Source organism: Hypanus sabinus, chromosome 5 (genome assembly GCF_030144855.1).
Source record: "Hypanus sabinus isolate sHypSab1 chromosome 5, sHypSab1.hap1, whole genome shotgun sequence".
NCBI classification, from domain to species: Eukaryota; Metazoa; Chordata; class Chondrichthyes; order Myliobatiformes; family Dasyatidae; genus Hypanus; species Hypanus sabinus.
This window is the reverse complement of record NC_082710.1, coordinates 135,870,476-135,887,471: the sequence shown is the minus strand read 5'-3', so window position 1 is coordinate 135,887,471 and position 16,996 is coordinate 135,870,476. Positions and strand designations below refer to the sequence as shown.

General features: G+C 39.0%; 1 protein-coding gene and 1 long non-coding RNA gene across 3 annotated transcripts in view; one reads left to right on the top strand and one right to left on the bottom strand.

Annotated features, from left to right (window-relative positions):
• Positions 1-16,507, top strand: part of LOC132394385 (uncharacterized) — a 54,030-nt gene extending 37,523 nt beyond the window's left edge. Inside the window, exons 3-4 of the long non-coding RNA XR_009512299.1 lie at positions 11,589-11,675; positions 14,600-16,507. This is a non-coding gene — a long non-coding RNA (uncharacterized LOC132394385). The remainder of the gene's footprint in view (positions 1-11,588; positions 11,676-14,599) is intronic.
• The window catches only part of dachc (dachshund c), a 540,735-nt gene continuing 524,482 nt past the window's right edge, over positions 744-16,996 (bottom strand). For both annotated transcript variants that reach the window (XM_059970454.1, XM_059970456.1), the window contains one exon: positions 744-4,826. In XM_059970454.1, coding sequence (XP_059826437.1) covers positions 4,789-4,826 — 38 coding nt within the window. In that variant the 3' untranslated portion in view covers positions 744-4,788. The remainder of the gene's footprint in view (positions 4,827-16,996) is intronic.

Below are 16,996 nucleotides of genomic sequence, written 5' to 3'. Positions count from 1 at the left end.
TAAAATTTTGAAAATTGAGATAGTGGCATAGTGGAAGTCATTGGAATAAAAGAATCGAGCACATAAGTGAATGCATATGTAAGAGAAAGCTCCAACCAATGGGTGAAATATATTGTTGTTGTTGTTCAGTCATTTAGTCGAGTCCAACTCTTCATGACCTCATGGACCATAGAGTCCATAGTGTTTTCATGGCAAGCTACAGAGGTAAATTGCCAGGCCTTACTTCCAAAAAGATACTGCTGGTACCCAGGTTGGGACCTGGCTGGATTTGAGCTCAGAACCATCTGCCTTGAAGTCCAGTGCTGATGCCAATACACCACTAGCCAGCCCTGGTGTAATATAACAACACAAAAATTAATAGACTAACTTTCCTGTGCTGCATAACTATTTATCTAATAAAAAGAGTTACTTAGCCCATAATATTGTTGTCAAACTAAAACACAGAACATAGAACAGTATAGCAATGGAAAACAACCCAGATTTGTCCAGCTCCTCCTCATAGCACATGCCTTCCAATCCAGGAAGCATCCTGGTAAACTTCTTCTATACACTCTCCAAAGCCTTCTTCCCTTTATGGGGTGATCAGAACTAAATGCAACTCTTTGAATGATGTTTCCCAATTAGTTCCATATTCTTGATCATATCCTTGCAAGTGTTTGTGAAGTGTAATGCACACCTTGAAGTGAGGGAGGACGACCATCTGAAGCTTGATAAGTGAAAACAATAATTTTGTAGACGTCAAATGGAGAATTCAGACATTTTTTTATTAGCAGATTGTTGAAAAGAAAGAAAATTAAATACAATACAGTAAACGTGGTTCTCACATTTAAACCAAGCTCAAATAACTAAGCTACCATAGAAAAATCTCGATTTCTTGCATTATGATGTAAAAACAGATCTTTTTGTACAGATTTTGTACAACAAAATTCGTAATAACCATTTTTTTTTAGAAAACTTTAAATATATAGATAAAAATAGACAATTTTTGTATGTCCTAGTTGAAGATGAGTGTGTTCTGTTCCAAGGGCTTGCATAGAGCGCAAATGTGGTTATAATACAGGATACTGAAACGTACGTGTTCAAGGTAAAAAGTATATAAACAAAAAAGTGAAAATGTATTGTACTGAGAGGCAATGGACAGAGTTTAATGAACAACAGAACTAGGGTAATTTGATTTTGGTTTAAAAAAAACCTACAACACATCCTTTCTATGACTTTAAAAAAGAGAACCGGCATTTCTATTCTAGAGTGTTTCTCTTTTGAAATCCACTCTCGTATTGGGTTTCTGTAAGCTTCCTTGTACCCTTTATGCTTCTACTTTCAATAAATTTGGTATCTCAAACAAGTCATCAAAAGACACAAGGATATTGACCACCAAGCTATCAGCTGCTCATATCACTGGATGAAGAGATTGCCATATTTATATTGGCAGAATGCAGTTTATTTTATCGTCTTGACAGTAACTAATAACTTGCAGAGACACAATTCATCGCTCTTGAACTACCTTTAGATGGGACAGGGAAACTTCCTGTCTTCCAATCATCCCAGGGTGATCTATATTAAATTAAAGACTCTATGCAAGGTGCAGAGGAACAACAAATACTAGATAAATATTTTTTAAAGATGATATTTGTCCTTAAAGAATGGACAATTAAGATGCTTTCTTCGCCAGAACGTGCATCATCTCAGCTGTTAACCTTTTCAAGACCATCATGGCCAGAGAAACAAGCAGCTCCCTTTTTTCTTCCCGCTTTACTAGTTTTGCTATACGATGCTTGGAAGTAGTAGAGTGGGAGAGCATGCAGCAATGGAAAAGATGATATTCCTTTACTGACCAAGCAAAATCTTCAAAGATGTCACAAGCTTAGGGCCTTGCTTTGTGATATTTCTAAGTTAACATTCCTTAAGATGTTTGTCATAATACATTAATCTTAAACTACTAAATTTCCTGTTCTTAAGGTGTGCTAGAAAGACATCTTGTTTCTAGATTCCTGGGTTAGGCTAACACAAAACTGCTCCTTAATCAATTTATAAAACTGAAAATCATTTTGGTACATGACAAACAAGCTGGAAGATTCAGTCAGACTTAAAACAGCATTGATCATTTTATTTTCTACTCTGGTGCTTAATGGCGAATTCACCAACCTTTTGGTGAATTTCTCTTTTGTAATTTTTGATAAAACAAAAAGAATACGACCTGATTTCATAAGCTGAATGCATTGAGAAATAAAATGTTTGTTCTGTTGTGTCACAGAAAGCATCAAGAGAATCATATCCAATCTGGTGGGTCAAGGTTTGCCAAAAAAACCATGAGAAGTTATTAGCCATGACAAAATATATGGGGTGGCACTGGCAGGTTTTGAAGAGGATAGAAAGATGCCTCAGGGGGAAATAGATAGGTTATGCAAATAGGTGAAGGCTTGGCAGATGGGAACTAAATAAGAAACATGTCAAATTGTAGCAGAAATATTGCTTATATATAAATAAAGGCAGAGGATTTTGTAGAAGGTGAGAAGCTGAAAGGTTGGTGTTCAGTAGAACCCCTATATCTTAATACACAAGTCACTGAAGGTTAACATTCAGGTAAAGTAAGCAATAAGGAAGGTAACAATCTGACAATCTTTACAGTGAGAGGGCCTGACGATAAAAAGATACGTTACTGTAAGTATTTCTGACCCTGGTGAGAATGTATTGGGAATATTGGGTAGAGTTCTGGTCTCAGGAAGGATATGCTAGCATAGAACAATGTGTAATGAAGGTTCACCTGACTGATTGATTGATTGATTCCCAGGGTGGAGTATGCTGATGGGGGAGTTGTCTTATGAGGTCAGATTAAAATGTCTTGGACTATATACAGTTGAGCCTGGAAGAATATGTGGTGATGTAACTGAAGCATAAAAATCATTTAGAGTTTAAGATGGCTGATGCAATAAGGATTCTTCCCATGTTTGGATTCTCCAGAACCAATGATTACAATCACGGAATTTGGGATCAGCCATTTTGGAATGAGATGTGAAAGAGTCTTTTTATCCAAGAGAGTGAATCTTAAAATTCTCTACCTTAGAGGAATAGGAAGGCTTAATATATTCAAACAATAGATTTTTATGAAGGGAATAAGGGATATGTGTTTATTGCAAGGAAGTTGGGTGGAGGTAAAGATAGAGCAAGCACAAGGGACCAAATGACTACTCCTGCTTCTATTTCTTAGCTTCTTACTTTCTATTGTTGACATACTCTGTCTACAATAGTCAACAATGCCAATGTGGATTATTGTTTTCTCTGCAAGGATGGTCTTTTAATGGTTAACATAGCAGTAAAACAATGGCAAAATGAAGAGAAAAGGCTAGGCTAGCAAATTAGTACTGTGTTGGAGTTTACTTTCAATTATTTGCACAAATGTGATCACACAGTTTATCAAAGACATTGATAATTACACAAAACCATCCTTCCCTATTACACAGGGAGAATACAGACTTTAACTCACCACTCATCTAGGTTTTTTTGTTTCAACCATTACATCAAGTGTTGCAAAGTTCCTATTTTTTTTGAAGAGCAACGCCTCAAGGTGACACGAAAATAATAATTATAGAACGAAACAAAGAGAGGAACATTTCTGTTGCTTTTTTTTAATCCATCACGCTGCAACGCCACAAATCTTAATTAATTTCATCAGTCCTATGTCAGAGAGCAGAGACAAGAAGCTCCCTCATTGAATGCCAGACAGGCAGGGTTTCCCACCTGCCGTACTGACCTTGAAAAGGCGCAAAACAGACGCCAAGGATCTCGTTCAGTAATACTGTGACTTGAGGACAAATATTTACATGCCTGCATGCTTTGTTAATGAGCTATATAACCAAAAATTGCAGTGTCTGGAACAAACAATGTGACAAAACATATCAGCATTTAAATCTCAAAAGTACTGTGTTTTTTTTTGTCTAGTAATCTACTGCATACACATTACCTCCCTGTGTCATATTATATACACACGACCAGAAGCTTGGCAAGAAGCAAACAGTATTCACAATATGTGTTTGTGTGTGGAACGCACAAATATATATCTTTTGTGACTTTTAAAACTTACATTCACTTTTAATTTTTGTGTGTTTATTTTGAAATTTAGCAGAGGAAAGTCAATGCCAGGTTTATTTCCCATGGGTTACATTTTTTCTAAATACTCAACCCAACCTTTCCTCTCTTCATCCCACTCTTTTAATCTCCCAGTTAAAGAATTATTGTCCCTTGCAACATCATGTTACTTGTACTAACCTGGCAGCCCTATAAGTATAGATCATTTGCATCCAGGAAAGAGGAGTTTCAGAAGCTTTCTTGCTGGTTTGAATACATCAACTCTAACAAAGAGAAGTGGAGAGGAATAACATTTTTTTAAAAAGAGTTTGTTCGCTTCTTTTTCACTACTGGTGATTTTTTTTTTGCGTGATGTGCTTAACATTACAATTGTCAGCACTGGTCAGAGTTTAGTCCACAAAAAGGACACGTATAGTCCCAGCAGTGACCCCCTGATGACAGCCACCATTTGAGTCTTGGTGCTTTATACTCATCAGAATTGTCTACTTCAGAGAGCGCTGATGTTGAAGTCAGTTGTTGGAGAGGACTATTATCGTAATACATTAAACATTTCATGGATGGCAAATTAACACAGTTATGCAAACTGGGTAAAAGCTGTCTCAAAAGCGCTGTTAACCCACATGTTAGTAGAGGAATTCATCATTTTTATACAATTTTTCTCATGTTCCTGGTTGAATTTTTGAGTCACATGGTGCAGTTGTTTTAATACATTACGGATGACTTCAGATACATCCTTCCATCTGGAAAAAAAAAGAAACAAAAGATGTAAGTTTCAATATTTAGAGGACAAATGATAATCAAGAATGAATGGATTCAACTTCAGGAGTTGGGACATTTTATTCCATGACTTCATTATTGCTGCAGGGAAATTCAGTACTTAACCTTTATCCTTCTGAATAGATCTGTAAGTGAAAACATTCAGAGAGTCCTGTATTATACTAAAATATGACAGACAGTGGTAATTGTCCTAATGGTGATAGCAGGCAAATAACTCTGGACCAAGGGAGATTAAAAATGTCGCTTCGATTCTTACCTTGACTCATTACTGTAAAACCTCGATAATCTGTTAATCCTTGATTGAGAGACTATGTTCATTTCACCAGGAATCCATTCCCGTCTTCTGTATGACTCAATGAGTTTAAAAGGAACATAGACACCAGAATTCAAGTGTGTTTATAGGAAAGGGGCTGTAGATGTTTTAAAGAGAGACGGGCAAGGGGTGTTAGCAATGTTATGTTTCCAACACCCATTTTAAACTCTCCATAGTCTCTTTCTTGCTCTCCTTTCAAACTAACTGGAGGCCTGGTTCCGGTAGTCCCTTTATACTCAATTGGACCCCATACAGGTCACTACTTAGTCTCTTAGATTCCAACAAAAATAAACACTGCTTATCAAAATTCACCTTATAATGACAGCTCTCCATCCCAGGCAACATGCAAGTAAATTTCTTTATTGCTACCACATCCATCCCGAACCACTGACACCAGAAAAATGGGTAAAATTGCAACTACATCAGCATAAACCAAATAAGTTTATTTAAATATAATATAGCTTGTAATGGATGCCACAGAGTAAGGTTGAAAATCCTTGGTTTCATAATGTTGTAAACTATTGTTCTGCCTTCACTTTGGACTATGTAGTTTATTCAAAAGTTTTAATTGAAATTAATTGCTAGTGTTGAGATAATGGAGCAAACTGATACCCAGAGAGAATATTTGAAAGGAAGAACTTTCTCCCCCACCAACAGATTGATTCATTATCAAAACAGACCAAGAGTGTAACAAATACGAGCTGAATTTAACAATACAGCCTATTAAGTATGGTCCATTATTCAGTCATGGCTGACTTTATTTTCAACTCTATTTTCCTGCCCTCTCTGAGCACACATAACCTTAGCCACATAACCAATCATTCTCGACCATAACTGCACCCAGTGATGGCCTCCACAACCTTCTTTGGCAGTGGATTCTACAGATTAGCCACCCTTTAACTGAAGGAATACTCTTCACCTCAGTTCACCCCTTTACTCAGATTCCCAACTCCTCTACAAATGGAAACATCCTCTCCATGTTCATCTATACAGGCCTTTCAATGCCCAGTAGGCTTCAACGTGATTCCCCCATGCATCCACCTGAATCCCACTAAGTACAAAAATACAAAATACAAATACTTTATTGTCACCAAACAACTGATACTAGAGTGTACAATCATCACAGTGATATTTGTTTCTGTGCTTCATGCTCCCTGAAGTACAAATCAAAGTAAATATAATAAAAGTTTAAATTATAAATCATAATTAGAAAATAGAAGAGGGGAAGTACAGTAGTGCAAGTCAGATCCAGATATTTGGAAGGTATGGTCCAGATCTGGGTCAGGATCCGTTCAGCAGTCTTATCACAGTTGGAAAGAAGCTGTTCCCAAATCTGGCCGTACGTATCTTCATGCTCCTGAACCTTCTCCCGGAGGGAAGTGGGACAAAAAGTGTGTTGGCTGGGTGGGACTTATCCTTGATTATCCTGGAAGCACTGCTCCGACAGCGTGTGGTGTAAAGTGAGTCCAAGGATAGAAGATGGGTTTGTGTGATGTGCTGGGCTAGGTTCACGATCTTCTGAGTTCCTTTCATATGGACAGGACAACTTCCATACCAGGTTGTGATGCACCCTAGAAGAATGCTTTCTACGGTGCACCTATAAAAACTAGTGAGGGTTTTAGGGGACAGGCCAAATTTCTTCAGCTTTCTCAGGAAGTAAAGGCACTGGTGGGCCTTCTTGGCAGTGGACTCTGCTTGGTTAGACCAAGTCAGGTCATTTGTGATATTCACCCCGAGGAACTTAAAGCTTTTGACCTGTTCCACCTGCGCACCACTGATGTAGATGGGGTCGTGCGGTCCGCTACTCCTTCTGAAGTCAACAACCAATTCCTTCGTTTTGCTGACATTGAGGGATAGGTTATTGTCTTCGCACCATGCCACCAGGTTTTTAATTTCCTCTCTGTCCTCAGACTCATCATTACCCAAGATGCGGCCTTCAATTGTGGTGTCATCAGCAAACTTATATATTGAGTTCAATGGAAACTTGGCTACACAATCATTCATGGGTGTACAGTGAGTACAGCAGGGGGCTGAGTACACATCCTTGTGGGGCACCGGTGCTCAGAGTGATTGTAGAGGAGAGCTTGTCCCCTATTTTTACAGCCCGGGTCCTGTCTGTGAGGAAGTTGAAGATTGTACAGGGCCAGGGACATCAAACAATCCTCATACATTAATCCTTTCATTCCAGCTTCTTTCTGTGATCTTTCTCTGGGCCTATTGCAGGGCCAGTGCATCATTCCTTAGATACACACCCAGAATGTTCACAGTATTCCAAATGTGACCTGACCAGTGCTTATAAAACCTCAGCAGTTCATCCTTGCTTTAATGTTCTAGACCTCTCGATCCCAAACCGGCACTCCTGAAGCTATATTGCATTCAGCAGAAATCTTAAGTGTTGGTCATAGCCTCAAATTAGAATAGCTGCCTACATTCACCTCTACCCCTCACCTAGCTGAAGTGGAACTGATTTTGAATGCTCTGGCCCTTTGCTCCCCCAAATCCAGAAATGGTGCTTCAGTAGCAATCGAATCTCAAGCCTGTGGTTCAAATGTACTTCCCTAACCCACACCTCTTTGACTGAAGGCAAAGGAGTCTACAAAGTTTCATCACATGTTAAAGCTCTCAAGGATTTCATGAGTTAACTTAAATGTTTCTGAATGCCAAAAATGTATAAAATAATTAAAATAAAAGTAAAAATAACACAAAGAATAAAGTTAATTCATAATGCTGAGAATCACACTGGAAGTTAACATTTAGCCTATCAGTTTCATGCTAGCTCTAAATATAACAATCAGGTTAGATGCACATCCCCATTCTTTTACCTTTGCTCTTCAAATAGTTTTCCCTCTAACACCTAGCCTTTTAAAATTACTTCTCCTTTGCTTCCTAACCCCCAGGCTGTGAACCCTCACTGCAATCAGGGAGTTACCAGAAACCTTACTCGGTCTGACTGGGATAGGAGAAGAGATTCACTGGCCATGGAAAATCCCAGCTCAAATGCACTCTGCATTGAGTCCAATAATGCAGACAATGACAGGCACAGAGCTCTGCCAGGATCCTAGCTGTACTCACCACTATTCTGAACTGATTCTATGGCCTACAGATTTACTTTCCAGGACTCTTTACAACTCATGCTCTCAGTATAACTTTTATTTACGTAGTTTGTCTTCTTTTGTACATTGATTGCTTGTTGGTCATTGTCATGTATAGATTTTTTCACAAAATTCTGTTGTATTTCATTTTTTCCCTGTAAATGCCTGCAAGAAAATGAATTTCAAGGTAGAATATGGGTCATTGATAATAAATTTACTTTGAATTTGATCAGATTGGTTTCCCACATGGCAAAGAAGTGTAGATTAGTTTGCTGTTAACTACCAATAACGTGCAAGTGAGTGGTTACACTTGCAGGGAATTGATGGGAATGTGGGGAGAATTGAATGCAGAATAGAGGGATTGGTGTTAATGGGCATCTGGTGTCAGTGCAGACTTGATGTTCTGAAGAACATGATCCATGCTGCATGACCCTAATTGATTACAGGACCATGCAAAAATCTTAGGCACATATAGACAGCTAGGGTGCCAAAGACTTTTGCACAGTACTGCATTTGTCAACATGGGGAGTAAACCTGGTGGGAGCATAGGATATTGGGAATGGCAAGGGTGGACTGCCATGGGAGGGTTTTGGTTCCGGTGGCAGAGAAGGAGTGTCGTGGTGGGGGTGACACGCCCAGCTCTGAGTCCCTGGGCAAATTTATTTGATTCAAAACAATTTGTTTATTGATCCTTACAGAATGTCTCTCTGGCTCTGTCCTCTCCCTCCCCCTTTTCCCAACCATGATTTCCCTTCTCCCTGCCCCCTTCCCACTCTCAGTCTGTATCTCTTCAATTAAATAACTACAGAAATATTCAACAAAGAACGAGGCTATTTGACCTATTATGTTTATCCACTCTTTGAAACGGTTTTTATCCAACCCATTGAGGTATCCCAAAATATTTCCTCTAATTCAGTAAAAAGGTAATGGGGTGATATCTGATGCTTATATTATATCAATTGTTTCCAAGCCATCTCATTTCAGCACTCTAGTGTAGTGTAATGCAAGCTGCTTTATCTGCAGGACACCAATGCTTAAATATTAAAGAGACGTCTATAGAAATGTTTCTGCTGATAAACTTGTTAAACACTTTATTTCAGAATAGAAAGGCTTAATCTGCTGTCAATGGATTTGATGAAAATGTTAATAAATTCCTATCTGTGCATTCACAAAATGCTCCTAACAGATGGATGGATGCACCTTACATTTAAGACGCTGCATTAAGTATCTGCTACTTGAATTGACTTGAACAGATAAGGTCCCTATGCAGGTTTATGCATTATAATTTCAGACATATCAGAGTTAAGAGTCATTTAGCTTAAAATTAAGTAATGTAACCATTGCAAAAAATACTACTTAATAAGTTGTATTTTCTTTTCTTTTTGAATTTTTTATACAATTCTGTTGTTTGTCTTTTCCAGATCGTCTTTCTGTATTTCATGGCTATATGGAGAAGAGAAATATCAGAGTTGTATTGTACATGCATACTTTGACAATAAAACAAACCTTTTTTTTTTGAACCTTTAAAAATAATGGTCTTTCCAAGAAAACCACTTTCTAGCTACCACAACTTTATTTAGTGTTTTTTTTTCACAACCTCACAATGCTCAAACACTCATTGACCACCTATTTTACTCTATTTGACAGTGCAAAGTAGATGGTCAAGGCCTCCCTGAAGACTGGACTCAGATAAAGAGTTCTGACCCAAAGCATTAACTCTGTTTCTCCTTCCGGGTGTCCCCTGCGTTCGCAAGGTTCTACTCTCTAACCTAGATCCACAAGCATAACTGCACAGCCAGACAGAAGTGAAAGTGCAAGTGCTGGGGGAGATCAATAGACCAGGCTGCACCTATGAAGGGAAACAAACAATCAACATTTCAGGTGAGGCCCTTCCCAGAGCAGGAAAGAAACAGGGCAGAAGCCAGAATAAAGGGGTGGAGGCCAGAATAAAAGGCGAATAAAGGGGAACACAAACTGACAGGAGACAGGTGAAACTAGGTGGAAGGTAGATAGGTGGGTAGGGGCAGTGGGAACGACGAGAGAATCTGGGAGGTAGTAGGTAGACGAGGCTGAACAGGATGTAATTTGTTTGGAGAGGACAGGTGACCAATGAATGAAGGGAAGGGGATGGGGATCCAGAAGGAGGATGCTATGGTTGAGGATGGCAGGGGAAAGAGAAAAGCTAAAGGGCCAGGGGAATAAGGGAAAACAAAAGGGAACCAAGGTGAAAAGAGGGGAGAGATAACTAGAAGTCTGAAAAATCAATATTGAAAGCCAGCACCAACATGTCTGACCAAGATTAAGTTAAATTCTCATTCAATCATACCCAGGAATACAGCCAAATAAAACAGTGGTCTTCTAGGGCCAAAATTGAAAATGCAGTACTAGCAATTACTCACAACGTACAGCACATTTAGCACATATAATGATAATAGAAAAAAATAGTTACAAATAAAATTAGAAAAAGTAATAATATAGCCCAAGTCTCTGAGTGCCAGCCTGAAGATTGATGATGCATGAATATTGTCCTGGAGCCATGTTTCCGTAAGAACAGCCTGCAGCAGCTACGCATCTCTTGCAACTGCGACCACAGATGAACACAATGCAGCTTGTCTTTCTCTGCTGCCAGGCTGAGGCTAGATCAGAGTAACAGCACCTCATATTCTGTCTCCAACCTAAACATTGACTTCTCTAACTAATGCTCGTCCTTCTTCCCCAACCTTTTTCTTTCCAGTTTTGATGAGCAGTCTCAGTGACTGTTCTCTCCATAAATGCTGCTTGACCTGCTGAGTTCCTCCAGAATATTGTCAGTACCGGCAGGCCCACTGTTTCAACCTGCTCTGTCCCCACCAAAACTTACTTCACACCTTCTCTGCTACCCAGATGATCATGTGTCTCTCTCAGTTCCAATGAAGGTTCCTGTCAAAGCTCCCTATAACTTATAATGACCAGAATGCACAAAAATCTTGTGCTGTACAATTTTTTTTTGCCCAGTCACAACTATGTGTGCGCACTGCAGAATTTCTTCAATAAAAACAGCTCAAGTAAGCCAGATCTAAAATCTGCAGAGAGATCATTGCAAACTCCACGTTGTCAACGCTGTCTGCACCAGAAACTAGAAAAAGAAATCTGATTTTGTGTGTGATCATGAAATATACTTAACATGCCAATGAGGCAGAGGGTGAAAAACCTTTTGTGCATCGTTTAAGTTCCTGTGTTTGCTAGTAGCAAAAGATGTGTGTGTGCACACATGCACACCTGAGAGGAAACTGTTGTTTCTGGATCTGAAATATTAACTATTGCTCTCTTCCCACATGTAGATGACCTGTTGAGTGCAATATTTTTGGACTGAAAGCTTGTTGAATTGTTGAAGTCATCAAGAAAACTGCTCTTTCATGCTGTATCAGGTTAGACCCATACAGCATGCATGCCCATTCATTTTAACACTAATTTAACAGCAATGTGGAAGGAGACAAAAAAGATGATTCAACTTTAATAAAATTATTACAGCAATAATTTTTTAAAAAATTTAAAAATCAGGCAAATTTCTTTTCTTACTGTTATAATCTTTTTTTATTTTTCTAATTGTTCATTTCAATTTTAGTAGCTCTGAAATGTTTCAAAAATATTAAAATAGAACCATGCATGACACTAACAGGGTCAAGGGTCAATGGTCAAGGATCGATTTTATTTACTATATACATTCATATATATTAGGAAGTTGCTGTGATATGTAGGTGCTAAATGAAAAAGAAAAGAGCAACATTCAGCAACTATACAGAACCCAGAATTATACAATGTTAGAAGCACAAATAAGAAAAAAAAATATGCACCAATACATAAAAACAACCAGCATGCATTTATAATATAAGTAGCATTATAAAAATTAGTTTAAAGCATTTACAGTGCAGTGCAATGGTTAAGGTTATAGATAGAGGGAGGTGTTAACTAAAATATTTGATCAGATTAACTGTGAATAAACTTTTAAGATGGCATGGAGTTCTTGTGTTACTAGCCCCACAGTACTTTCCAGACAGGAGATTTTGAAAAAAGCAGTTTGATGGGTGCATATGTGTTTGCAATAATTTGTCCTGCCCTCTTTTTTGCCCTGGACAATTCTTTTATTTCAGAAGTTAGGGAAAACAAGAAAAGGCACAAGTTCTCTATTACCAACTCTATGATTTTGACTAGTCACCACTAGTGACTTGCATGGAATTAAACTTTTAAACCTCTTGCCTCCTCCTTGCTTTTTTTGATGTACTGGTTAAAACCTCCAAATGAAGGGTCTTGATCTGAAGCATCAAATGTACATTTGCCTCCAACTGACCCACTGAGCTCCTCCAACACTTAGTGTGTTGCTCCTTAAAACCTTCTGTTCTAGCCAAGAATGGGAGACAGGCCTTACGCCACAAAATCTGGAATTTTGTAACTAGTGATCCCAATGTTTAGTCAAGGAGTTTGGTTAAAAGAAGCATCTTATAGTGAGAAAAAGCAGGACCGTAATATTGTGGGAAATCATTTGATAAGTTAATGCCCTAGGAGCCACAGTCTGAGCCACAAAAGCAAGTTATAAAAGCAGTGGATTCAGCAATAGACTGCAAACAACTTGTTTTCCCCAATACCTCAAATAAAAGCACCTCTTAAGAGATCAAGTGTACGTGCAAATCTGAATACATATAACACCACTTCCAATACAGCCGTTAGCAACATCTGTTAGATTTGGCATGCCTCCTTTTGATGTATTTGAAGGCTATGGTTTATTTTTAAACATTTCTGTGCCTGGAGAAATAAAGAAAAGCATAATTCATTTCACAGTCATGCCTTAACCTGGTGTGCTAATCATTTTTTCCTGAATAACACAAAAGAAGCTGATGACAAACAAGTGGTAATGTTCAATCAGAGCTGATAAAAGACTAGAATAAGTCAAAATAAAAAGCAAGCAAACATGAACCAATAACTAGATGCAGATTTTTAATCCCATTAATTTAGATTATTTAAAGCAGGAAATGGCTAATTAGAGATGTACAGGATTATGAAAGCTTTTTTTTGTCTGGTTTTGCTTTCAAATCATAAAGGATTTTTAGGTAAAGAGAGGCGGAAGGATGTATACAGGAGTGCTCTAAAATTAAGCAGGAAGCTTGAAGAATGGATCTTAAGCTTCAGTATGGGAAAATATTTCAGAAGTACACAAGTAGGAACTTATTGGAACATTACTGACTTAATGATTGAGATACACAAGTTCATACCCTAATACAGTGGCTGGAGAATTGGATGAAAGTTAACAAAAGTAATCAGGAATTAAACATTAACATTAGCAAAAAGAAAGCTGCAGATGCCAGAAAGCTGAAATAAAACAGGAAATGCTGGAACAACTCAGCAGGTCGGGTTACAATGAAACTATTGGATAGACGTGAGACTGTAGATGCTGGAATCTAAAATGACATACAAAATGCTGGATAAACTCAATGGGACAGGTAGCATCAGTGGAGCGAAATGGAGAGTCAACATTTTGGGTCAAAACACTCCTCTGTCCAGAGGAAAGATCTCAACACGAAACATGGACTGTCCATTTCCCTCCATAGATGCTGTCTGACCTGTTGAATTCATCCATTAGTTTATGTGAAAGTAGTGGGTAGTTGTGCTTATACTCATCTGAGTTTATTTAAGTTTGTATATCTGCTGCTTCTGACCTTCTCACAGGCTAATGGAGATGAGCAATCAATGTGGCTTTTCCAGTGTCACACATATCTCAACGGCAAGTTTAATATTAAGTATATCTAACATTCAAACTAAATTGTAAATACCTCAGAAGAAAATATCATTTAAAAAAAAACTGCCGGCCTGTTTTTAAAAAATATTTCCTATTTCCTTCTGAACTTGGCCACTGTCTTCATGCTTGTGTGAATGTAAGTATTTGTAGGAAAATACAAAGGTAGGAGGCATCAAAGAAGTTCATTCTAATCCCTCAGGCAACAAATTCCTTTATTCTCTGTTCAGATAGACAAAAAAAAACACAAACACACACACAAGCACACCATGCAATATTTATTAAAGGGTGCGATATTATTTTAAACAAATATATGATGGGAACTGACCCAACAATAATTCTCTGCCAGTGAAGAGCATTGTGTTGTAGTAACACACAGTTTTTATTTTAATCAGTAAAAATAGAGTTGTAGGGTTTATTTCACAAATTCTCTCTGTAGGTTTGACATTGTCTGGTACTTCACTCAAAAAAATGTTTTTGAAATGATAGTTTAATGGATAAAAATAATTTTGAAATAATGAAGGGTCTCAGTCCAACACATTGACTGTTTATTCTTTCCCATAGATGCTGCCTGGCCTGCAGAGTTGCTCCAGCATTTTGTGTTTGTTGCTTTGGATTTCTAGCATCTGCAGATTTTCTCTGACCATCAACACAGGGCCCCTCAGGGCTGTGTCCTAAGCCCCCTCCTTTACTCTCTGTGTACACATGACTGTGTCGCCACCCACAACTCCAATCTGCTAATTAAATATGCCGATGATATTGCACTGATTGGCCTAATCTCAAATAATAATGAGGCGGCGTACAGAGAGGTAGCCATCACCCTGACACAGAGGTGTCAGGAAACAAACTCTCCCTCATCATCGCAAAAACAAAGGAGCTGATTGTGGACTACAGAAGGAATGAAGACCATTGACATCGATGGATCTAGGGTTGAGAGGGTGAACAGCTTTAAGTTCCTTGGCATAAATATCACTGTGGATCCCACATGGTCTGTACATACCGGCTATGTGGTGAAAAAAGCACAAAACTACCTCTTTCACTTCAGACAGCTGAAGAAGTTTAGTATGTCCCCCCCCCTCCAAAATTCTATGAACATTTTATAGGGACATGATTGAGAGCATCCTGACTGGCTGCATCACTGCCTGGTATGGGAACTGTACTTCCCTCAATCGCAGGACTCTGCAGAGAATGGTGCGGACAGCCCAGCGCATCTTTGGATGTGAACTTCCGACTATTCAAGACATTTACAATGACAGGTGTGTAAAAAGGGCCTGAAGGATCATTGGAGATCCAAGTCACCCCAACCACAAACTGTTTCAGCTGCTACCATCCGGGAAACGGTACCGTAGCATAAAAGCCAGGATCAACTGGCTCTGGGACAGCTTCTGTCACCAGGCCATCAGACTAATTAACTCATGCTGACACAACTGTTATACTGACTATCCCGTTTTACATAATATTTATTATAAATTACTATAAATTGCACATTGCTTATTTGAACAGAGACGTAATGTAAAGATTTTTACTCATGTATATGAAGGATGTAAGTAATAAAAACAATTCAATTCAATTCAGTTCTAGTGTTTGTGATTTTGAAATGAATTCTGTTCCCCTCATTTGAGTATCTGTTATCAAATATGGGTTTTAGAAAGAGATTCAAATGTAGGATTAGAAATTGGTGATGACAGCACAATACAATCAAAGGAGATTACAAGTTCTACTTGCAGAATTTGGTTCAATTTACGTCAACGGAATTTCAAAGCACAACACAGAGATAAAAGCTTCCACACATGGTAGAGGCATTTAGAAAGACACATGAACATTCAGAGAATGGTGGGATATGGTCCTGTGCCTGCAGATGGGAATTAATTTAATTTGACTTCACAGTGATCACAGATATTATGGGCCAAAAAGGGCCTGCTTCTCCATTGTGCTGTTCTATGTTTTATGTTCTGTATGTACTTGGTAAACAACAGACAGGATAAGGTCAGAGTTTACATAAGTGCTGCTAAACCAAAAGAAATAAGTTTTGCAATTAAAAAAATCATTGATACAAACTGTAGGAAGCAATAGTGGTCTAGAAATCTGAGCAAGGTTGCTAGATTTTCATTTAATGCAGTTATTGCTGCAGAATTTTGTACCATCAAAAGCCTGGGATCTGGAGTGCTCATGCTCAGGCATTGTAGGTTTTCACAAGCAGCTAAGAATGTGGCAAGTAGGGGATCAGGATGGAAATTGGGTCAGAGGTCAAGGGCTTGATCGAGGTCCCAGGGCCGGTCTATTGCTACTCCTGTACCTACACCTCCTCTCTTACCACCATTCAGGGCCCCAAACAGTCATTCCAGGTGAGGCAACACTTTACTTGTGAGTCTGTTGGGGTCATCTATTGCATCCGGTACTCCTGGTGCTGCCTCCTCTACATTGGCGAGACCCGACGCAGATTGGGGGACCGCTTCGTCGAGCACCTCCGCTCTGTCCGCCACAATAGACAGGATCTCCTGGTTGCCACCCACTTCAACTCTGCTTCACATTCCCATTCGGATATGTCCATACATGGCCTCCTCTACTGCCATGATGAGGCCAATCTCAGGTTGGAGGAGCAACACCTCATATACCGTCTGGGTAGTCTCCAGCCACTTGGTATGAACACCGAACTTCCGGTAATTCCCTCCCTCTCCCTTCCCCCATCCCACTCTCACTCTGCCTCTTCTTCCAGCTGCCTTTCTCATGATTCTGCCTTCTTCTACTACACATAGTGCTTTCCCCTTACATTCCTTCTTCACCTGTCCTGCCTATCCCCTCCCTGCTTCCCTTCCCCCACCCCTTGATCTTTCCTCTGATTGGTTTTTCACCTGGCACCTTCCATCCTCCCCCCACCTTCTTCAGTCCTGACCGAGGGTCTTGGCCCAAAATGTTGACTGCTTATTTCAACGGATGCTGTCCGACCTGCTGAGTTCATCC